The sequence below is a fragment of the Cyphellophora attinorum genome (assembly GCF_001299255.1).
Source record: "Cyphellophora attinorum strain CBS 131958 chromosome Unknown Contig16, whole genome shotgun sequence".
NCBI lineage: Eukaryota > Fungi > Ascomycota > Eurotiomycetes > Chaetothyriales > Cyphellophoraceae > Cyphellophora > Cyphellophora attinorum.
Genome location: NW_017253244.1, coordinates 173,397 through 196,295, shown reverse-complemented (window position 1 = coordinate 196,295; position 22,899 = coordinate 173,397). Strand labels below are relative to the sequence as shown.

Here is a 22,899-nt window from a genome sequence, read left to right as displayed (position 1 = left end):
TCATCCTATGCAGTCATACAAAGCCTCTTCTACACAAACAAATGGTCAGACATCATGATCTAGGGAGTGCAGGCAAAAGCAATAGTGGTGAGCGGAACGTCATGCACGGAAGTCGCGTCTGGTTCAGACGACGCGTTTTCTCCACGGCTATACTTCGGCCCAGCATATTTGCCCACATTTACAGGCAACAGCAGACACCTACCACAGGAAGACTCATGAGAGCAGAGAGGACTAAGGTAAGGACCAGAGTGAGCATTCTTCTAGACCTGACCACTGCTTGGACAGCTTTGCGTTAGGTGGCAGGGGCACAATTCACAGGATGAGCCTTCATCCTCTACATGCAGCACTACTCACTCAAATGGTCTGTCTAAGATCTTTGTCCTCCTTGCAGATGAGCTTGCTCTTCACTCTCCTCGCTGTCCCTCTCGAACCCAAGTCGCTGCCTTCGCCTGGACAGCCTCGATCTTATCCTCATCGCCGCCCTTCTGCTCGAACTCAAGCCACCTCTTGAAGAAGTACTTGGCCTGCTTTGGCTTCAACTTACTTGCCGTGACCCGCTCAAACAGAGTCCGGATCTGCTCCTCGTCCCCGACCTTCAGCTCCAGATCCAGGAGCACATTGTACAAGTCGATGCGCTTGGGGAAACTTGCGATCAAACCTTCGAAGATTGTACGTCCGCGCTCGGGCACGCCTGCTTCGGACTTGAATTCCAGCTGTGCGAATTTCGACGTCACATCCAGGTGCGTGAATTGGGGCAGCGTTTGAAGTGCTCGCGGGAGGATGTCTCTAGCTTTATCTGCATCACCCTTGGTGTCGAAGAGGAAAGTCGCGTAGTTGGTCCAGATCTTGGGGTCTTGCGTATATTTCTTGAGCATCGTTTGAAACAGGTCATCGGCCTTGTCGTACTGGTGAGCTTGTATGAGCCCACTAACAAGCCGACCATGCATATCTTTGGGGTCGTTGTATTCGCATGCGCGCTGAAAGATTGCATCCAGGCTGTCGTCATCCCCATGAGCGACTTCGAGATTGAGCAGTGCTACCCAAATGTTCTGCTTCTCGGCATCTTGGCCTAAGCCGATTGACTTAAGAGCACGTTCTCCGATCTGGCGTGCTTCATCAACATCGCCGAGATTCATGTGGAAAGCCATGTACTGCAGCCAAAGCATTGAGGAATCGGCATCGCTTAGCAGGAGACGCTCGAAGTCATCGGCGGATTGGGGTCCGTGGGCGTCGAGGTCACCCGTTCGGTCGATCTCGATATCTGCGCGTTTCTTGCGTTTCTTCGGTTTCTCGACCGCAGCTTCCTCGTCACTGTCCGCAGCAGCCAATGTACGTTTGCTGCTTGATGGCGTTGAGATGCCGTGCCAGTCAAAGCCGCCGACTTTGAGCGTTATCGGTTGTGCTTTGGCGGTGGCCTTAGAGGCCTCGTCGTCTGAGTTGCTCTCGGAGGCATCCACCTCTGCGTCATTCACATCGGCGGCTTCCGACTCATCATCGTCAATAGATGTACCGCCCTCTTCATCCGCAGAGCTGTCTTCAAGATCTTCATCTTCCACGCCGTTGTCAAGACCCTCAATGTCGGCATCCGATTCACCGGCTTCCTGGACCTCGTCTTCGAGCTCCTCTACGCCACCAATGTATGACGCTTTGAGCCCGAAATTCACCTGCCGCTTACCAAGGTCAACCTTGAGAATCTTGGCTTTGACAGCATCTCCTTCTTTGAATAGCTTGCGGGCGTCTTCGATCCGTCGTTCAGCAATCTCGCTTCGGTGGCATAGACCTCTGATCTTCTCTGAGTTGTCCACAAGGATGAAAACGCCAAATTCCGCAACCTTTGCAACCGTGCCAGTCACGATATCGCCGACATGTAGATCCGTAAACTTCATGGGAGGCTTGTAATCTGTGGAGATGACAGACTCCTTGAGACTCATCTGTATGTGACCTGAATGCTTGTCAACGGAGATTACCTTGCCTTTGACGAGCTGGTCGCGCTGGAAGCCGTCTTTCCATTCTTTGAGATAGTCGTCGGACAGATTGCTGACGCGAACAAAAGCCGTGAAGCCGTGTCCCAGCGTCACGAAAATGCCCTTCTCATCGACGTTGCGAATGAAGCCTCTATACACATCGTTCACGTTGATCTGAGCGATGTTGGTCAGCTCCGGATCTGCGACAGGCAGCGACGAGCTCAGGATCTTGGAGGGTCTGGTCGACAGCGAGACCTTCTTGTTCGGCACATCGACACGGACAACACACGCCCTGACGATCTCGTTCTTCTGGAATGCTGCAGTGTTTGCGTCCCTATAGTCGTCAGCTAGGTCAATCAGGTCGATGGCGCCCGCTAGGTCATCACTAAGAGATAGGATAACCTGGCGATCCGATAGCTTTGTGACTCTACCAGCCAGTATCTGACCAACAGCCAAGTCGTTGATCGTCAGTGATTTCGCCAATCCAGTGGATCTGCCCGACAGGTCCAGGCGGCCTTTGGCAGTATCCACTGACGTTACGCGAACGCGAAGGGCCGATCCGATGGGGAAGTTGGTCTCGACATCAGCTGCGGTGGCTAGGTCATCGGAGAGGTCGGTGTTCATTATTCGACCACGCACAGATGGTGAGATATTCGCCCAAACATATTGGCTTTCAATGTTGTTGACGAATGCAATATGGCTGTCGCCAGGTTTCAGATCTTCGTAGCCCAGTGTGCTAAGCTCAGTGCTGATGATGGCTTGCGGTCTTGCTGTAAGTTCGTAGACTGTGGTCTTGCCAGAGCGATGCGAGAGAGGAAGGAAGCGATGGGTCCGTGTGTCATGAGCACCGAGAATCCTCACATCAATGATCTGCTTAGGGGCAAACTTCTGTAAAGGTTTCTTGCGATCCTTGATGTCCTCCCACTGATCGTAAATTTCTGAGACATCGATACGGCCCTGTACATCTTTCGCAAGCTCTACATTCAGTTGAGACTCCTTGACGGATGAAATGCGTGCCTTGGTCACAGCACCAACAATCAGCTGTGCTTCCGTGGTAAGATTGGCGTCCACCGGCTCCACAAGTGCCTTGCCTGGTGAAATATCTGGCGCGTCTTGCTTCCCAGTCTCTACAGCAACTGACTCTTTCAGACTTAGCCAGAAGCGAGGAGTTGCTCCTTTGAAGTCGACCTTTGAAATTTTCGCCGTGACTGCCTGGAACTTGGTCATGCCGAAGTCTTCCTGCTCCGTCTGATCGTCAGGCAAGTTTTTGGTAGGAATCAAGGCACTGATTCGAGAGGCGAATGAGACGAAGACTCCGTCCGAAGTGATATTAGACACGAAGCCTGTCACAGCCTTATCAATCTCGAGGCCTTCAAAGCTTGTCAAAAAAGTACCCTTGGCAGCAGCTTTTGCAAGACTTTTGCGATTCGAAAGTATGACCAGATTGCGCTTCGCCTGGATGTCCAGGACAAGTAGGCCCTCGAGTGTTTGGCCGACCCGGATTTTGTCGAGGGCAGACTTGCGTTTCTTCAAGGACCCGTCGCTGACATGATCGACAGAGAGACGAGCGATGCTCGCACTACCCTCTATGCGCAGCAAGATATCATCCGATGCTTTCTCGAAGACTGTCCCATTGACCAAGGTGCCAGCTTTTAATGACGCTGCAGCGGACTCAGGCACTGATTTGAGAGCTGCTGTCTCGCGGCAGGAGACCGTCAGCCGCCTCAACTCCGGGTCTACGCTGAGCATATGGACTGTCATCACTTTCCCCACCTGGAAATGCTCTCGAGCGTCTTTGATGTAGGCTTCGCTCATCTCAGCTACAGGCAGGAAACCTTTGACGTCGCCAAAGAACTGGACGAGAGCTCCATTGGCATCTACTTTGATGAGTGTACCGATCGATGACTGCCCTTGTTGCACATCCCCGTATGTTGTCCACAGGCTCAAATCAGTGTTGACCAGAGTCTTCTTCGCGGTCAAGCGGATCTCGCGTTTGTTGGTGTCCACGTACAGCACGCGTGCCTTAAGAGTTACACCTTCTCTGAACTTCTTCTCTGGATTTGACAAAACAGCATCGGAAAGATGGATGTTAGGGATGAAGCCTGTGATGGTATCCGTGATCTTGACGATGAGACCCTTGATGCCTGCAGGGCCGATCAAGACCTTTTCGATCTTGACTAGGACTTTGTCGCCAGGTGAGACGTCTTGCAGCCGTAGGTATCGTTGGTCCAGCACAGACTGCTGCAGTGACACCCCGTACAACCCGTCAAATGCACCGAAATCTGTGATGCGGGCCTTGTGGGTGGAGCCGACCTTGAATGGCCCAGAGGTTGCACTGATTGCGTCGGTCTTGCCATCGGCTAGACGAGAGATGTGTGCAAATCCCATTGCATCTGAGCCGAGATCAAGATACGCACCCAGACCAGGCTCAATGCTGACGATTGTTGCCTTCGCAATGGTCGCACCGACCTTGTCTTTGTCTAGTGAGAAGTCAGTGTCTAGCTGAGACACGTGCGGCAGCAAAGAGAAGCCACATCTGCAGTCGTCTGTTGGGCCGATTTTGTAGAGGAGCCGACCCTTGACCTTTGCGCCGACTTTGTAGGACTCGGCGAAGGACTGTTTGTCTTTAAAAGCTCCGGAATGGAGAATGTCGGCGGTTGTGGTGAGTGCGCCCATTACTTTGCCAACCAATCCAGAGGCCTGAACTTCAGTCAGGAGAATCTCGGCGACAGTTCCAGGCAAGAACGCGTCGACAGTAGGTGGCGCTTTCGCTGCCTTTTGGACTGTGAGCGAAGCAGACAGGGACACGACCTTGGCGCTGGGATCGTTCTTGGCCACCTGGCACAGTAAGACGGCACCTTCTTTCATCTGGTCGAGCGACTGCCCTTCCGGCAAATGCTTGGCGGGTATGAAGCCACTGCATTTACTCTGTTCGAGATCAAGATCAACAACAAGCCCATGGTCCTCGACACTGGCGATCGAAGCCTGCACTGTGACACCAGGTACTAGCAGACTCCTGTCGAGGCCAATATTCACTTTCGTTGGCTCGACCGACAGTTCGATTCGCTTGCGACCCTGTGCACCTGAAGATGTCTCAGGCTGGCTAAGGGAGACAACAGCGACTCGTAGCAATTGACCCTCGGCAAAAAGTGTGTCGAGATCAATATCGTCGTCGCCGTCATCTGCATCGCCGTCCTTCTCAACAACTTGCTGCACTTTGTCGCGGAACTTGTTGGAGATGGCTGTGATGGGGACAAAGCCAATGAGATTGTTGGGCAACGATATGGTCAGGTCACGATCACTGATAGCAGCGACTCGACCGAGCAGTAGAGATCCGACCACCAGGCGCTTGTAGCTGAGACCTCCGATGCTTGTGTCCTTGGGAAGTTGCGGCTCTTCTGATTTTGACCCATTCTTGCCTTTCTTCTGCTTCCTGTCTTTGCCTGAGGTAGTGATACTGCTTTTGACATTCGGTTCCGACTTTGGCTTCGCAGGTCTGTCGTCGAACAGCGAAGGTTGGCCCTCTGCTTCTCTTTCGGCCTCCCGCCATGCTTGAGCACTGATCTGTTTCTTCTCCAGCGGTGTCAGAACGCTGGCACCACCCCGAGGGAATGCCGGCTGCTCTCTTGAGAGCACACTCTTCGTCGCAGACTTTGCCGGCCTCTCTTCATCCTTCTGTGGCGCATCCTTCAATTTTGATGCAGAATTGGATTTAGTGGTTGTCTCAGTCTTTGATTTCTTCGTTGTCGTTCGATCTGCTGGAGGCTCGGGTGCTTTGCGCTTCCGTGTGGCCTCGTCGGATCGCGACATCGTGACAGGAACAGACTGCGTGGGTAGTATCAAGCAGCCATGGTGTTGATCAAAGAGTGCTGCGCCGGTGTCCGTCCCGCGCTTTGCATCGACGAAAAAAGTTCTAGTGTTCAGAAATTTTGGAGAAAGTTCTATCAGCCGAGATGGTGCCGGTGCGGAGTGTTCCAGGCTTAATTGGCACCAAAATTGCGGCACGCGTTCTCGCGCGTCAGAGGCGACACATGCTAACCTTACCTAGGTATGCTGGGTTCTGGTCTACCTCAAATACCTCATGCAACGTCCCGACAATTCCTGAAAATTCACTGGGCAACAGGAGGGCATCAATGGAGTGACTGTAGTTGTGCGGTAGTCAAGATCATCACACAACAACTGCTCTAGCACAACACTGTTCATCATGGACCAGACACCAAAGAGGGAGCCACGCAAGGTCGACACCAGACATGAGGTCGTCCGCTTCGACCTTACTCAAAGCACGCCTACGCCGGTCAGAACGCTGCCGCCATCCGAAGCAGACACCTCCAGTCCCCGAAGAAGCCAGAGAATCAAGAAGGCACCGCCCATCACTCCCCGCCGCTTCACAAAGTTCTTCGCTCCACGACCAGCAAAGACGAACGTTGCACACAAGATCACCAAGACCAGATCAGCCTGAAAGACGTCTCAGAAACAGAGTTGAACACAAGACAAAATGAAAGTGCCGGTCGAGCTTCGAAAAGAAGAAAGCTGTCCTTCAGCGGCTCACTCATCTCTTCCTCACTACCTTCGTCGCCTGTCAAACACAGCCAGGGCTTCCTCTCCAGCAGCCAGGATTATGGTGTCAACAGCGACGACGACGGAGATGCTGCCATGAACGCTGACGAACATGACTCGGAGGCCTCCACAGACATCGAAGAGCGTCCACAGCCCTCCTACAGTAGAAGAAAGCCATATTCACATAAATCACTCTCGGCAAGGCTACTTGCTACCAGACTCGATGGTCGGTCCATTCGAAGAGCACCTGCAGTCGGCGGCGCATTGTGGCAAGACGAAACAGCTGCATTCTACAGCGCCCCAGAAGACGTCAATATCGACCATGGCTTAGGCCCTGAATATCGCCGTCGCTACCCCAACCTACCCTTCTGCTCTACCAGCTGCAAGACCAATTCCCTCGTAGCCATCGGCGACGAAGAAGGCTACGTCCGCCTCATCGACACTGCCAAAGACCACCAACACGAGTTCAGCAAGACTTACCTTGTCCTCAAACCCCATGACAACGCCATCATGGACCTTGAATTCTCTCAGGACGATCACTACCTTGCCACCGCCTCCGGCGACCAAACCTGCCAGATCATCGACGTTCCGGCCCAGAAGTCCATCTGGACGCTCTCCAGCCACTCATGCTCCGTCAAGAAGGTCCAGTTTCAGCCCGACAACCCCAACATCCTCGCCTCTTGCGCTCGTGACGGCACCATCAACATCTGGGACACCCGCCAGAACCCTTCCTCCACAATGCCACCCCGCCAAGTCACAGGCCCCTTGACCGACACCATGACCGCCGTCGAGCCCATCCACACCATCTGGGAAAGCCCACGCCTCGCGCATACAGCAACGCCATACCCGCGGCGCCACCTTCAGCGGCCGTAGCGACTTCTCCGTCACATCTCTCGCCTTTCTCGACGCCTCGCGCCCTAATCTCATCGCCACCGCCTCCGAGTCCGACGCCGTGGTGAAGCTCTGGGACATCCGCTCCAAACACTCCTTCCGCAACAAAACCGTTCCTATCTCCTGCACGACGCCTCCCAGCTCCCACTCCATCCACCGACACTTCGGCATCACCTCCATGGCTGTCAGCACCGACGCCAGCAAGATCTACACCCTCTGCCGCGACCACACCGTCTACGCGTACTCCACATCCCACCTCATCCTCGGCAGCAAGAGCGCTTCGTCCCTACTCGACCACCCCACCACCACCCCACCCTTCAGTAGCATGCGCAACGGCGCCTCAACCGGCCTCGGCCCACTCTACGGCTTCCGCGACCCCTCCATGGCCATCACAACCTTCTACCTGAAGCTCTCCCTCCGCAAGTCCACGGCCTCCCAATCCGAACTCCTCGCAATAGGAAGCAGCGACCACTGCGCCGTCCTCTTCCCTACCGCAGAGCGATACCTTACCAAAGCCGCCCGCAATATTCCTCGACTGGGCAGCGTGGACGCAATGATGAGCATGAACGCCGCCAACCCCACAGGCCGCCTACGCCTGACGCGGACCGACAGTCAGAGCACCAGTCTGGCCTTGAAAGCGAGAGCAAGTGAGGATGATGTGCCGATCTACTATACCGGGACGCCACTTGTAAGAGGCCATGTGAATGAGGTTACGAGTGTGACGTGGTCGAGTGAGGGGAGCTTGGTCACCATCAGCGACGATCTGACTGCGCGATGCTGGCGTGAGGAACCAGAGAACGCGAGGGCGATGCGGCAAGGCTGGCAAAAGGGCGGCGAAGTCAGTCGGTACGGGGCGGGCTGGGCGGCGGTTAGAGATGCAGGGTATGATGATGATGCGATCTGAAGGTGCTCGCGAAAGGGAAGGCTACGCAAGTCAGCATCTTCATTGTCATAGCGAAGGCACTGTGAGAGGGATGGGCTGACGAGGGCAGGGAGATGATGGGGGCTAGCGGTGACAGACAGACAGACGAACGATCTCGTCGTCGGCAGCTGTGCAACAGGTCTCGACTTCCGTCATGGGATCATCTGCCCGCCACCCTGGGCCGAATCTGGGTAGGGACGAAGGCTCCAGGGTATTCATTCGGCTCCAGGATATCGCCTCAATGAGGCACGAACAGCGGAAGGGAACAGCAAGTAGCTGTCTAGCTAGCTAGGTAGATCAAAAGAACCTTTTCCATTTCTTTCCATGTCAACCTCCTACAGTCACGTTGAAGTTCATTGCAGATTCGGAGGGAGAATCGCAGTGCCGCTGTGCAGAGCTGGCTTGCAACACCGACTTGAAGTCCATCTTTGAAGGACAAGATCGAGTGGTAGGCGCGAAGACCCAGTTCTCACCAGCAGAACTGCAATATGACATTTGATCTAACCCTACCAATGGGCCCAAGGACAAGTGACCCTCGTGAGAGACTGGCCAGATATAGGAGGGACACACCGTCGAACGCACGATCGAGTCACATCTGAGACCACTTGCCCTCACACGAGACCCGATTACGGATTGCTGTGAAAATGAAGCCTCTTTGATGGGGGCTGACGTCCTAATTATTGAAACGGGGTATGACTTTGCTAGTAGACATGGGTGGCGGTGGGCATCACACAGCTCTGTGTAAGACTCGGTAAACACCCCAGTCGGACCTACCTTTCATTCGATCTTCAGCCATTCAACAGCGACGCCCGATCTCCGCAGTCTTGCGTACCTACCCTCGTACGGGGGTCCTTCTGATCCGAGCTGGCATGCCTCGAGCTCATGCGAGCTGATGCATGAGCCCCATCCCGCCGACATACGTACCTAACCTGCCAACACCTACCTAGCCATTCAATGGATTCGCAATCGCGTTCACAGCCGGACATTTCCAGTCATTCGGCATATCGAGATTCTCGCATTTCGTGCCCTTGTTGCCAGTGCAGCCGCAGGCGAGTTGCATCTGTTTCGTGAGAGACACGCATAGATTAGCAAAATGATCCCAGGCAGAGTGAGTAGGATAGACAGACACCAGGTCCGTCCCGAATCCCCGCGATGGAGAGGATGGAGGGAGAAAGGGCAGAATGGAAAGATGGGGAGGGGAGATGACTTACATATTTACACCCATTCCACCGACTATAACTCACCCCATACCTCTTGCACTTCTTCCCTGCAGAGTCAGTGACGGTGACTTCCTTGCAGGACGCATGCTCCGCGCAGATCTGCGGCGTAATGCCCTTGCAGCCATATTTGTCGAGATGCATATCCGGCGACGGCGTGTCCGTGCCCTTGGTGCAGGTGAATTCGGCGGCGTTGCGGGCGAAGAGTTCGTCCAAAGTGGTCGATGATGTGATGTTGTTAACTATTCCAGAGGGCATCACGACTACGCCGGCGAGGGTGGTCGAGGTGAGCGCTAGTAGAGTCAGTATGGCGGACGGGGACTTCATGTTTGTTAGTCACTGATGTGGGACGTGTCGTCTATGATGGTGTGAAGATAGAGGCCTGGATTGGTGCAGTTTGAGCTCCCGATATACATACATACCTGGGAAGGATTCCGTTGACGAGCTCCACCATTGGAAACGACCTTGAATACTTAGACAAGAGGATCATTGTCACCGCCGGTCCGTGCGGGCGGTCCAAATCTTCGAGCATTGTCTGAAACGATTGTGTGCGCACGGACGCCATACTATCTGGGAAGAACACAACGGACGATTGTTTTAGTCTTTGAAGTCCGGCCGTGTGTCATTGTGAGTGTGTCCTTGATGGTGCATTTTGGGTGACGGTCAGGGATGCAAGGTACGCCGATTATGGGATTTGTGGGCATTGTCGAGGCGAAGGCGTGCTAGATCGCAATCAAAATCAAGCTGCCAATATGCCATGAAAGGACTGGGAAGGCCAGGAAAGCAAGATATGGCCACATGCGCGAAACAGCCGACTATTGCCGTGTCGTTGAGATGCTTTCACGTCAGCTCTTCCTGGCTCGTGGGAACTGTCAGCCGCGAGAGAGCTATCAATACACACCGTGTCAACCTGAAGTAGAGGGTTCCAGCGTATCGAGTGAGGATGGCCAGGGTCAGGGAAGCACAGAGAGGCAGCAAAGGAAGCGCAGCCATAATTATGCACTTACCTTCGATAATCGAGCAGCTCAACTACCCCGTCATTCTTTCGGCATCTATGACACGACCCCAGCAGAACTCGACTCAAGCTCGACCTTCGACCTGGGACGGACGAACATTGGTGTGTCTCTTTGTGGTCCGTATAAAGTGTTCGACTTTGCATTGCTGACGGATTGAGTGGCGTCCCACGGAGGACTTACTTACCTGTAAAGCATCGTCCTACCTTACCTCCTACCTCACAGACTTGCTAAAGGTCGCCCTTTCGCTTCCTCTTTAAGCCGGGCACTTGAAGGGCTGGCTCTTAGAGGGCACGTGGTGCATCTGCGGGACCTTCGATTTGTCTGCGTCACGCTTCGGCTTGTCTTTGAATTCCTTGTACTCGCATTTCGTGCCCTTGTTGCCCTTGCAGTGGCAGGCCAGATCCATCTGTTCGTAAGACACATAGGTTAGCAAAGGTTTGTTCCTGAATAATCTTGGGGCACGGGGAAAGGGAGGGGATCTCACATTTCTGCACTCTCCCCATTTGTCGAAGCTCACGCTCTGCACCTTGCACTCCTTACCGACAGAGTCCTTGACAGTCTTCTCATTGCACACTGCGTGGTCTGCGCAGATCTGCGGAGTTATGCCCTTGCACCCGGCCTCATCGAGATGTACGTTTGGCCCGGGCCTCTCGGTAGCTTCGCAGGTCCAGTCAGAGGCCTTGCGAGGGACAAGGTCATCGAAGGTGGGCGGTGCTGTACTATTGTAAGCGTTAGGGGGAGGGAACACCACGCCCGCGAGAGCAGTCGAGGTGAGGGTCACAAGGGTGACGACGGCAGATGTGGTCTTCATGTTTGTTAGATATATTGTTGATTTGGTTGTTTCTTCGTGGAATGGCTTTCTTAGCGTATGCTTGTGATGTTGTGGAGATCGAATGTCAAGGTGGTCTTCGGGTTGACCGCACGACATATACCAGATAAGAACTCTCTCCACAAGTGTCATCGCGCTTGTGTACGGCACGCATTGTTCGAATTACCGACCATTGTATGATGCGATTGTGCCTGCGCACGGATGCCATGCTATCTTGCACGTCCACAACGGGTGATTGTGTAGGTCTTTGTAGTATATACAGCCACTCATCTGAGTCATCGTGAGTAGGAGCCTTGGCGGTTGATGCCCTCGAAGGGAACCGTAGAGAGGCAGTGCGTATCGCCGGTGACGGACGCCTTTCTGACGACGCGAAAGAGGCGGGAACTCGATATCACTCACCTGGCCCCAACATACAGATGTGCGAGGTCTGGCTGTCGTTAGCTCTGCTACAGAATGCAGCATAATCCACGTATGCTGTCTGGCATCAGTGGTATGTAGTTTGTGTGGTTCCAGAGACCAGCACGTAGTGCTCGTAGATTGGGTGGGTCGTGCCTGCCACGTCCTCCGAGATCCAGCGCTAGCTTTATCACTCCTGCCTCAGACAAGATGGCAAAAAGAAAATTGATGATTATGTGAAAGAAGGAGTTGGAAAGGTCATCGCATTCGTAGCTACCTTACTCGCAGCTTCTTTGGCCTTTCTCTCTGTCCGTAGCCTGGTCCATAGGCAATCATACGTTCCAGTACGCCTTCTATTTGCTGTTCCCGGCAGACTAATCCCGTATTCCAATGTAATCGAATGTCATAATGTTGATACAGATAATCCACATGCTTGATCGTGGCATCAAACGTTCATTCATGATTTCCCCACGCGATGCCATATCGGGGTAATGACACGATCATGCATGGATCGCATTGCCCGAAACTCTCTTTCCCAGCTGCGGGCAAACCGGTTCTTCGGTACGGTTGGAGGCACGGCTAGAACAGACACTTTCGTGCCTCCTTTCCTCCACTACAGCTTTTGCCAGGTCGGCGAGAGTTCGCAGCTTGCGTGCGAACAGCCGATCGTTGCTCAACCGTTGCTGCGGCAACGCAAGAGTCCCGAGGCTGTGCCTCATATGCCTTCGAAGACTCCCTTACGCAGTATCACCGCGACCGCAACACCCGTCCGCAAGAGCACTCCCTCACCTGCCTCTTCAGCTCGGCGTTCTCCTGCAGCAGCTTGTAGTTCTCCTCTTCGACGCGCATAAGTGCCGCCTTGTAATGTTCCAGCGTCTTCTGGCCTCCGCTTACGCCGCCGCCAATTGTAGTGGTCGAGTCGAGACTATCCTTCTTGACTTTTGCGTCCTCTGGCTCCGCCGAAACTGGCTCCGGATGGGCGGGTGTGGGAGGTAGCGAAGGAATACTCTCCAGATTCAGCCTTGACGTTGAGGCAGCGGATTTCTGCGAAGTTGCCGTCTGCGGCCTCATTCGCGAGGTGAACGAGCCGAAAGATGCGTTCGAGGAGGACGTTGGTGGCCGGTTCTCGTCACCACGAGTCGTTGGCTTTGTGACAACTGGGAAGGTCCCGTTGTTGATTTGTGTCTGCGCCTGCTGTGATGGCGTCCTGCTATGCTCGCTCAAGATGCCGTTAAGCCCAGCACGGCTCTTGTTTTTCCGGCTCAGACTGCGTCCCAAACTATGGAACAACCGAGGTGTCTGCGGCTGGTCTTTTGTGACAGCAGGCGCCTCTCTGACACTTCCGTGGGTTCGTGTGAGTGTGCCCAGCAACTTCGTAGGTGAGTACGCGCGCAGTCCGACCCGCTTTGCCTCATGCTCCACGCGTAAAGAGTCCAGAATCGTGCTCGCTGCTGGCTCCATCTCGCAGATCTCAGCGATTATCTTTCGTGCTTTCTCCAGAGTGCGCGTAGCCATTGTGGATGTCGACGGCACGTGTGGAAGCATGGTGTCTATGTACAGACCATACCGTGAGATCCGCTGGGCAGGCTCCATCAGCAATGAAGGCACTGTCTGGATTGATGTGGTGCCGTCTCTCAAGTACTGATCTAGATTCGATGATATGAGGGAGTGCAGGTCCAGGTAGTCGCGATATGGCAGCAGGAATTTGGGAAAGTGAGTCAAGAGGATTTTGGCGAAGGCATAGACACCGATAGGATCTTTTACTAGCTGGTGCAATTCAATAGTCGTGGCACCGCCTGCTTGGTCGATGAACGCCAAAGCAGAGTCCTCCGTCTTCTGTAGCACTCCTTCGATGTCATCGAGGAAGGCGATATTGAGATCTTTGAGAGTGTCGAGGAGAGATGGAAACTGGATCATCGCATTCACAGTCTTTTGCTTAGAAGAACTGGTAAATTTCGAGCTGAGAGATTTTGGAGTCCTGCCTTGGTTGGTGACAAGCTCGATCAATTCTTGCAGACGGATGATGTATCGATCTTCAGTATCCACGAACTCGCACATCTTAAAACGCAGAGATTCGAGCTTCTCTATGCTGACAGCATTCTGGTTTGATGGCGTCTTGACTGGAGTAGGCGCATTCTTTCGGGTCGTTGGTGTGGCTGAATTCGACGGCGTCCGTCTTGCTTGAGAGCTCGGTGTTCTCCTCGAAGGTGTGGCCTGAGTCCTTGCCTCTTGTGGGAGGAAGGATGGTCGGGTCTTCCTGATCGACGCAAGAGGTCGCACCGGTGTTGCGGGACTAGCAGGACGCTCTTTTGAGAAAGGTCTTAAAGCCTCAATAATCTCATCCGTATTCGTGACCTTCGTGCACGCACTTGTGATCTGCGCAGCATGTGTCTGACCCCATTTCAGACCGATGCCCTCCTTGAGGTTCTCATCCGTTATATTGTTCTTCACGTCTGCCGGCACTTCCGAGAAGTATCTGAACAGACCGAATGCGATAGCACGTGAGACCTCATCTCTCTGGCGTTCGTCAGACAGCTTATGTACTGCCGAGTAGTAGGCGCTCGAGGGCGCGATGGAGAATGGAGTAAACGCCTTGAAGCCTGCTGCGCTCAGTATGGTGAGCCTGACTCGTGAAGTCGATGCGAACGAGCTGACACCTTGTACGGGCCAGTAGAAGATGAGGATCCGAGGTAGGTACGGGGGATCTTCCGCATAGTACAGAGTTGGTCGATCGGCAGGCGATGCGCTCAGTATCGAGGAAAGCGCGGCCAAGTTGCCAGACTTTGACATGATGGATCACAAAATGCTTCCGGAAAAAGTGGTGGTATGTATGGCGGCCGCTCAGCGACCTCTCGGTGCTTCACACACTCGTGGAGTCGCAGCTGTGGAATGTGTCGTTCTAATCATAGAAAAGGCTCGGCTGTCGCGGTCATTACGTATCTGCCGATATGTTGCTGCCAATACCGCACGAATACAAGGTCGCAATCTTGGAGGTGAGGTCGTTAAAGAATTGCTATCGCCTATCGCACGTCGAGATCATGTCGCGTAAAGTTGTCATCGAGACTCGAGTCGGTCAAAGTTGACGTCCGAAAAGGGACTAATACAAACAAGCAGCACGTGACATATTCACCAGTCTCTCGGGTGCACCATACTCTAGACTAGCCTGATCTCAAACTGATCTGACATTTCACTTCATCTCATGCATGTAGTCTTGTGACCAGAGACGAGCTCATCTGCATCTGATGTTGGCTACATCAGACCACCGATCTGCAGAAACAGCTCTTCACCATCATTATCCATTTCCAGACATCAAGATTTCTCCCCCGCATTATCCTCTCCCCCCATTCCCGCCACTGCCGTGCGCGTACCTGGCTTACAAAACCCCGGCCATGCGGGAAGACTTGGTGTCTTCGCCTCCTGAACGTGTGCCTGTTTGTGTCCGGTGATTAGTCCTGCTTAACGGCCAGTCCCTGACGCACAGTGCCCGCGAATCCGGTCCAGCCGTTCACGGAAATCCATGGCCTGTCCCAGAAAACTCAGGACCGACTCCACGATGGCCTCGGTCAGGAAATTTTCTGCGTGCGTGAGCGTTCCTGCAGGTGGGCGTCACCACTTCTCCAGTGCTGGCTTAAGTGGATCCATCTCCTTCCATTCAGAGACCTCTTACATACTGGAGGTTGAGCTCGCATATGTTCATTGGCACGCTGTGGTACCTGGCTTACACCTCAATGGGCTCGCTGCTTTGCTTTTCTGCCATTCTGAGATTCCGCTCTAGGCCGGCAATTCGTATGGCCAGACGGACACCTGAAGGCTCCGAGATCTGGCCTTGAGCCAATGCATGATGATGCTCCAGGAGCGGCGACTTTGGACGGGAGGCTTGTCAGCATGGCAAAGCTTCCGCGGAACAACAGGGCCACGGTGCTCTATATTGATCGTGGGATCGCTGACCTAACTCCATCCTAGCCGAGACTCGGGGTCCTCCTTGACGTTATGCTATAGTGGATCTATACTTCCGTGTAAACTCAAGTCTGGGCATACATAAGAATTGTACATTCAGAATAAAGCCCTGGCCTCGATCAGCATCGGTCCACCAAGACACACGCCATGGGAGACGCATCGATGAGCAGCGTCCCAATATTGGACATCCGCCTGCCCGAATCGTCTATTGGATCTCTCGCCGATGGCATTCGGAGGTCGATGAACCCACCACCGGGTACATCGAAAAGCCTGTCCACCCTCTTACTTTATGATGAGAAGGGTTTGAGGATTTTTGAGGACATCACCTACCTGGAGGAGTATTTGACTGCACTTGACCTCGGTCGGAAGTGAATACTGACGGTGAAATAGGTATTACCTCACCAATGCCGAGATCGAAGCATTGCAGATCAACGCGGCAACGATTGCAGCACAACTTCCGAGCGGCATACGACTCCTTGAATTGGGCAGCGGGTAAAACAGAAGCCTCTCTGACTGTGTAGTTTGGTGACTGATGATGTGAAGCAATTTGAGGAAGGTCGAAATCATTCTGAAAGCCTTCGAAGCCGCTGGCAAAGATGTTGAGTATTTTGCGTTGGACCTGTCTCTTCCAGAGCTCGAGCGAACATTTGCTTTGCTGGACACAGCACGATACAAGCATGTCAGGTTCAACGGCTTGCACGGAACGTCAGTCGCGATCGTCCAAGCGGTGCTTTCTAGGCTGACGAGTAGCTAGGTATGATGATGCACTGTCATGGATAAGCAAGCATGCTGCCAGCGACGACAGACGCACCATTTGTATACTCACACTAGGCTCCTCATTGGGGAATTTTTCGCCTCAGGATGCCGCTCAGTTCCTCTCTAGCTTCGCGCATGTGATTGGTCCATCCGACCGAATCTTGGTGGGGATTGACGCATGCCACGAATCGGACAAAGTGTACCAGGCGTACAATGATAAGGCTGGTGTCACCACCCGCTTTTATGAGAACGGCCTCGAGAACGCAAATCGACTCTTGGGTTATCCAGCATTTCAACGGCAGGATTGGAGAATCGAGACTGCATACGATTCGGAGGACCACAAGCATCACGCTTGGTACGTCGCTGTCAAGGACATCGAAACTCGAGATTTCGCCGTGAAGTCTGGAGAGATCGTGACGCTCGAAGAATCCTGGAAATTTCCGCGGGACAGGCAGAACCAAATTTGGCGCGAAGCCGGACTGATCAACACCATGGAGTTCTCGAATAAGTCTGGCGACTACCAGATCCACTTGCTGTCGCCCACTCACCTCGAGTTCAAAGAGAAGGCCGAAGAATATGCTCCATCGCCCATCCCGAGTATTGGAGACTGGGAGAATTTGTGGGCGGCATGGGACACCGTGACCAAAGGAATGGTCCCGGAAGACGAGCTTCTCAATAAGCCTATCAAGCTGCGAAATGACTTGATATTTTACCTTGGCCACATCCCAGCCTTTGCTGATATCCATCATACAAAAGCAACGGGCGATAGTTATGTCGAGCCAGCAAGCTTTCCCAAGATGTTCGAACGTGGGATCGATCCAGATGTCGATGACCCGAGCAAATGTCACGATCATTCCGAAATCCCGGACAGCTGGCCATCTTTGGCGGAGTTGACGGAATACCAAGACCGCATCCGTGCACGCTTTGTCGATAGCATTGGAAGTGGTCGGGTTGAGACTGATCGTCGGTTGGGCCGAGCATACTGGCTTGCTTACGAGCATGAGGCCATGCATCTGGAGACATTCTTGTACATGCTTATCCAAAGCAACAGGGTCCTGGCTCCTCCAGGCTATGCTTTGCCAGACTTCGAGAGGCTTGCTTCCGAGGCTGCCGAACGACGTGCTCAGAATGGCTGGCATCATATCCCAGGAGGAAAGATATCCATGGGCTTGGAAGACGCCGAAAATGACGAAGGTCCTGATCGATTTTTCGGATGGGACATCGAGCGTCCGCCACGCGTTGCTCAAGTCAAGCCCTTCGAGGCGCAGAGCAGACCCATCAGCAATGGAGAATATGCGCTGTTCCTCGAGGAGACTCATGCAGAAACGCTTCCGGCTTCTTGGATCGCCAAAAAGACTAAGTCGTTGGTGTATACGAACGGGACCAAGAGCCCGAGCGTCAACGGTACCAAAGTAGCCAGTGATTCTTTCGTTGACGGCAAAAGCATCCGCACTGTATATGGACCGCTACCGCTCAAATTTGCTTTGGACTGGCCTGTCATGGCTTCGTATGACGAACTCGCGCAGTACGCCAAATGGGCCAATGGCCGCATTCCAACGGTCGAGGAGGCTCGAACCATTTACAATTTTGTGGAGAGGAAGATGCAAGCTCTCGAGAAACCTGGTGAATTGATCTCGGCAGTGAACGGGTGAGTACTCGAGCTCCAGTCTGCATGGGTACTGCTGACGACGATAGCCACCTCGTGAATGATGGTGTGGAGGAGACACCGCCGTCCCATCATGCGTACCAGCCGCCAACGGCAGCGCTCCCGTCCCCAAAACCCACTTCGTCGATCTCGTTGGCTGCAATGTCGGCTTCAAAAGCTGGACGCCCACACCAGTAACTGGTGATGGTATGCGGCTCCGAGGTCAAGGCGATGCTGGTGGTCTTTGGGAATGGACTAGCACTCCGTTGGCCGCATATGAGGCTACAAGCCGATGGATCTCTATCCTGGCTATTCTGCTGACTTCTTTGACGGCAAGCACAACATCTGTCTCGGGGGTAGTTGGGCCACTGTGCCTCGTATCGCTGGTCGGCGTAGCTTCGTAGGTCTCTCGCGATGCTGGGAGTGCTGTACTAATCGTGGACAGGTCAATTGGTATCAACACAACTATCCGTACGTCTGGTGTACCGCCAGGCTTGTCCGAGATATTGCGTAGGAAGGAATCTGCAGGTATCCGCGGTCGGTCCAAATCGATATCGACGACGCCGTCCAGTCAGCAGCTCTGTCCGAAGAGCAAACATGTTAAAACCAGCACATCCGCATCTTCGCAGGTAGTTCGGCCGTCGACAGCACTCCTTTGCCACTCTTGAGATGGTTGCTCGGGCCAACCGATGTACACTCATTAGTCGAATCAGATATGACAGTTGCGGTGTGCAGTTCCGTCACTTCCCGACAACGATTTTTGGCCCTTGTCTTCTCGCCAGCGGACTTCTTGGTAACTGCGGGTGAGTTCTGATACTTGACCATCTCAATTGCAGCACTTTCGGTGAAGTCGACTTGTTGCGCTCGACTGCAGAATCGGAGACTACGACAACCTTCGGCTCTGCTATTCATCTCTGCAGTGCCAGCAAAGTCAGTGGCACTCACTGAACTCTGCTGCTGCAGTATTGCCCTGTGAATAAGTCTGCCTGCGAGAACAGCTGCACCTTCCCATTCACCCCTCCATAGGGAGCACCACTGTCGACCTCAAGGTGTTAATTCTGTGCCCTTCGTCCTTGCCTTCTCCTCCAATCCTCCTTGTACCATGAACAAGGACGTAAATATCGACGATATCGACATGGAAGGTGGTACTGGTACAAGTATGAATCGCTGGGAAAGAGCATCTGGTTTAGGCAAGTTTCCCTATCACTGCAGTGATTTGCTTCCTTTCTAAACAGGCATTCTAACAACGTTTAGGTAAGTTGTCTGAAATCACCGCGGTGATTATGTCCATGCCTCTTCTAACGGTGCACTACCCACACAGAGCATACTTGCTGGGCTTGTCCTACAAAAGCAAACCACCCCAAGGCCCGACAGTCGTGCTACGGCATCCATTCGATACCGTGTTCTCGCTACCACCCTACCATGCATGCAATCGGCACCAGTCACAACTGCTTCTCGTGTGTGACATCCAATGAGCAACATACCACGCGCCACAAGAAGGTAAGCCATCACGATTTCGTCCCCACTACCGACCAGTCTGCTAATTTTACTGCAGATTGCAGAGTTGCTGGCAGAATATCGTACGCTGGACGAGGCCGAAGAGATTGCATCTGTTAAGAACAAGAAGGGCAATCACGGTGCGGTGCTTCGTGAGAGGGATAACAATGCCATTCTGCGTCAGAGAGACGATGATCGTCCCGACGATGAGGACGAGAACGTCGACAATTCGTCTGTCTCGAACGCTTCGACAAACACAGTGTCCACCAAGTCCAGCAAGCTGAGCAAAGCCGAAGTCCGCGCAGCCAAGCGAGAAGCAAAGTCTGCGAAGTCACAACGCAAGTCTCTTAAGAATCAGAACAAACACCTTGTGGCAGTCAAGGCAGCCGATGTCGAGCACGTCGCCGTCACCCTCCACGGCGAGCAGAACTTGGACGACTCTCACCCTCTGGCTAGCGATAAGAGCATTGAGGATGTCATCAACCGTAATCTGGGCTATGTTAAGTACATCAAGGAGCACAAGAAAATGCTACTGCAAGAAATCGCCAATACTCGCCGTGCTGATATGGAGACACGAGCCCGCAAGGCCCGGAAGCGCAAAGATCGAGAGAGCATATCGAATGCCACTGGCGATCCGATGTCTCAACACAAGTATAGACCAGTCACGGCCGATGAAGATGAGGAGGCACTCGTCAATGCTGTCCTGATCAAATTTGGCATTCAAGTTGAGCCAGCTGCGGACGGAAGCATCACTCCAGCCACGCCAGTCACCCCTAAGCGATCAAGCGTCGCCGGCAAAGGCTGCAGCCAGGAGAAGGCGATGGTGCTCGCTCAACTACGCATTGCTATCGCGGAAGATCTGGAGAAACATGAGAACGAGCAAAGGCAGACCCTGAACAGAGCCGGCGCATTCTGGAGATATGTTGGCCACCCGGTATTCAAGCGGATGATGGCACTGACAGAGGGTTTCGATTGGAAGACTGGCGCGAAGAAGTCGACCTCGCCATCAAGTGTTGGCACTGATCAGACCGTCGCTGCCGGTGAAGCAGATGATCATCCTGGTGCTGCCGAGATCGATGATGTGCAGGGATGGGTTGAAGATGTTGCAAATGAGCCACCTGTCTGACGGTCACGAACCGATTACTTCATCAAAACGCTTTGTACCATCACGGGATCGAAAATTCGCCGATGACTATGATGCTACACACGCTGGATACTACAAATTGGCGGACAACATCCAGGCAGCTCCCGAATTGATGTCCCTCTGGCACGAGCACACGGGGGAGCTGATGGGACCACTGGCGGCAGACAAGATCATGCTGCTCCAACGGCGAGCATATGGAGTGGGACCTAACGGGCGCAGTCAATGTATGCCGCCATGTCCAAGGCATTGAAGACGATACTGCTGAATTATGGAATGGAAGTTCAAGCAAGCTTCAGATAGTTCAGGTACCGATACTTCGTACCGCAGATGTCTCTACCGACACAACAGGAAGCAATGCCGCAAAGTCTTTCATGTTGTGGAATTGAGCCCTTGAATCCGTCACTTCAGATCGGTACTTCTATGTGAATGTCTAGTGTCTTCCAACATGGCAACACCAGCATCTGCGTGAGTTTGGATATCTTCCTCCGCAACCCCCCAAGAACGCCCTCGCTATGTATACATGCACGCCCACTATGCCGCTCTAAAGCGCAGTCTTGAAAGCAGAAATCCCCAGTCTGCATTCAATGAAGCACACGATTCGCACCGGCGAGTCTTTCACAAGAAATACTCGCCCACCGGCTTCTTCGCTGGCATTCCCCTAGCATTCTGCGGCGCGCAGTCAAACACTCTGTACCTCCTCCCCGGCGCGGCCAGATTCCACGTCACTGTGCTGTTCCCACCAGTACTGCCATTTCCATTTGCGCCGTCAACTTGTTGGCTGCCGCCGTTGCTCAACATGCCGCCACCCACAGGCTCTCGCCTCCCTTGCTCGCCGTTTGCGCGTGCTACGCAGCCACCATTCCCACCGTCCTCCCCCAACTCCAATATCGCAGCCACGTTCCCACACCGATAGCAATAATTCGGCGCGCTCCAAACCGTCACAATCGTCTTCTCAAACATCTCCTTGTATCCCTCCATCACCAACTGGTGCGCCCTCGCAATCATACTTAGATCATTACTGTGGTTGAAATGCCGGACAATATCCGCTCCGAACAAGAACCCCGCGCCGCGAGGCGATAGACCCCAGCCTTCGATCTCGTCTGGGTCGGACCAGAGTAGGTCGCACATGGCGCCCTCGTGGGGCACTTCTTGCTTGCGGTCGATCAGGCGGATTTTATCGACCGTGTCGATTAGCGGGGAGAGGCCGCCGTGGACGCAGAGGATAGCGCCGGTTGTGGTTGGAGGTGGGGTGAAGAGGGAGCCGGTTGGTGCGGAGGGGGCGATGCCGTTGGGGGATGAGGTTGGTGAGGAGAGCGCTGCTGAGGCAGCGTGGGGTGAGGAGCCATCTGCGCCTGGCGAGCCGCGGTGAGTGATGGTGTTGTTCGAGGACGAGCCGTTGGGTAATGAGGCGGGTGGCCGTATTGCCGCCTGAGGGTTTTGGAGATGATTTCGCCGTTAGCGTTGAGGACTTCGCATTCGATTTCTTGGTCGCCGTCGTCGTTGGGAAGGGTGGTTTGAGTGTCGATGAAGGATGCGCCGTTGGCGCCGCCGGAGGGGACGTCGGTTGTAGCGCCGAGGATGAGAGCGCCCAGGGCGAGGTAGTCGAATACTTCGCAGCAGTAGCGCCAGACGTTGGCGGAGCCATATTTGCGAATACATTCGTCGTAGAAGCCGTAGACGGTTGTGATCTGTCGTGACTCGTGGTTGCCGCGAATGAGTGTTATGCGGTCTGGGTAGCGTACCTTGAGGCAGAGGAGTAGGAGGAAGGATTCAAGGGAGTAGAAGCCCCGGTCGACGAAGTCGCCCATGAAGAGGTAGTTCGTATCTGGTACATCGCCGCCCACGCGGAAGAGTTCCATCAGGTCGTGAAATTGGCCGTGTATGTCGCCGCATATTGTCACTGGGGCGTCGACTGTGACGACGTTGCCTTCTTCAATGAGCAGCTCGCGTGCCATGTAGCAGAGTTCGCGGACTTGGGGCTCCGGTATTGGGCGACATGCGCGCAGTTGCGCTATCGCGCTGGAAAGAAGTTAGTCGTGGTCACAGAAAATGGTCAGTGACTGTGGGTCTACACACCGATCGAGATCGCTCATCGTGAATGATGCCGG

General features: G+C 53.8%; 7 protein-coding genes across 7 annotated transcripts; 3 read left to right on the top strand and 4 right to left on the bottom strand.

The window, feature by feature from the left end:
• Positions 1–404: 404 nt before the first annotated feature.
• On the bottom strand, positions 405–5,774 carry AB675_4518 (rRNA biogenesis protein rrp5; the record flags this gene model as incomplete). The annotated part of the gene is made up of 2 exons (XM_018144661.1): positions 405–4,444; positions 4,499–5,774. The coding sequence occupies 2 exons, from the start codon at positions 5,772–5,774 to the stop codon at positions 405–407; spliced, it is 5,316 nt and encodes a 1,771-aa protein (XP_017998974.1).
• A 394-nt stretch (positions 5,775–6,168) lies between these two features.
• Positions 6,169–8,316, top strand: AB675_4517 (Cell division cycle protein cdt2; the record flags this gene model as incomplete). Its single annotated transcript, XM_018144660.1, has 3 exons — positions 6,169–6,258; positions 6,297–7,307; positions 7,357–8,316. The coding sequence occupies 3 exons, from the start codon at positions 6,169–6,171 to the stop codon at positions 8,314–8,316; spliced, it is 2,061 nt and encodes a 686-aa protein (XP_017999160.1).
• A 961-nt stretch (positions 8,317–9,277) lies between these two features.
• AB675_4516 (uncharacterized protein) lies at positions 9,278–9,878 on the bottom strand (the record flags this gene model as incomplete). Its single annotated transcript, XM_018144659.1, has 2 exons — positions 9,278–9,394; positions 9,579–9,878. 2 exons carry the CDS (start codon positions 9,876–9,878, stop codon positions 9,278–9,280), a joined length of 417 nt encoding a protein of 138 aa, XP_017999050.1.
• A 942-nt stretch (positions 9,879–10,820) lies between these two features.
• Positions 10,821–14,582, bottom strand: AB675_4515 (uncharacterized protein; the record flags this gene model as incomplete). Its single annotated transcript, XM_018144658.1, has 3 exons — positions 10,821–10,973; positions 11,052–11,372; positions 12,582–14,582. The coding sequence occupies 3 exons, from the start codon at positions 14,580–14,582 to the stop codon at positions 10,821–10,823; spliced, it is 2,475 nt and encodes an 824-aa protein (XP_017999023.1).
• Positions 14,583–15,896: 1,314 nt separating this feature from the next.
• AB675_4514 (uncharacterized protein) lies at positions 15,897–18,348 on the top strand (the record flags this gene model as incomplete). The annotated part of the gene is made up of 5 exons (XM_018144657.1): positions 15,897–16,087; positions 16,140–16,241; positions 16,293–16,454; positions 16,504–18,153; positions 18,201–18,348. The coding sequence occupies 5 exons, from the start codon at positions 15,897–15,899 to the stop codon at positions 18,346–18,348; spliced, it is 2,253 nt and encodes a 750-aa protein (XP_017999126.1).
• Positions 18,349–19,572: 1,224 nt separating this feature from the next.
• Positions 19,573–20,773, top strand: AB675_4513 (uncharacterized protein; the record flags this gene model as incomplete). Its single annotated transcript, XM_018144656.1, has 2 exons — positions 19,573–19,650; positions 19,706–20,773. 2 exons carry the CDS (start codon positions 19,573–19,575, stop codon positions 20,771–20,773), a joined length of 1,146 nt encoding a protein of 381 aa, XP_017998976.1.
• Positions 20,774–21,406: 633 nt separating this feature from the next.
• AB675_4512 (Serine/threonine-protein phosphatase 4 catalytic subunit) lies at positions 21,407–22,884 on the bottom strand (the record flags this gene model as incomplete). Its single annotated transcript, XM_018144655.1, has 3 exons — positions 21,407–22,219; positions 22,261–22,810; positions 22,868–22,884. 3 exons carry the CDS (start codon positions 22,882–22,884, stop codon positions 21,407–21,409), a joined length of 1,380 nt encoding a protein of 459 aa, XP_017999018.1.
• Between the last annotated feature and the right edge of the window lie 15 nt (positions 22,885–22,899).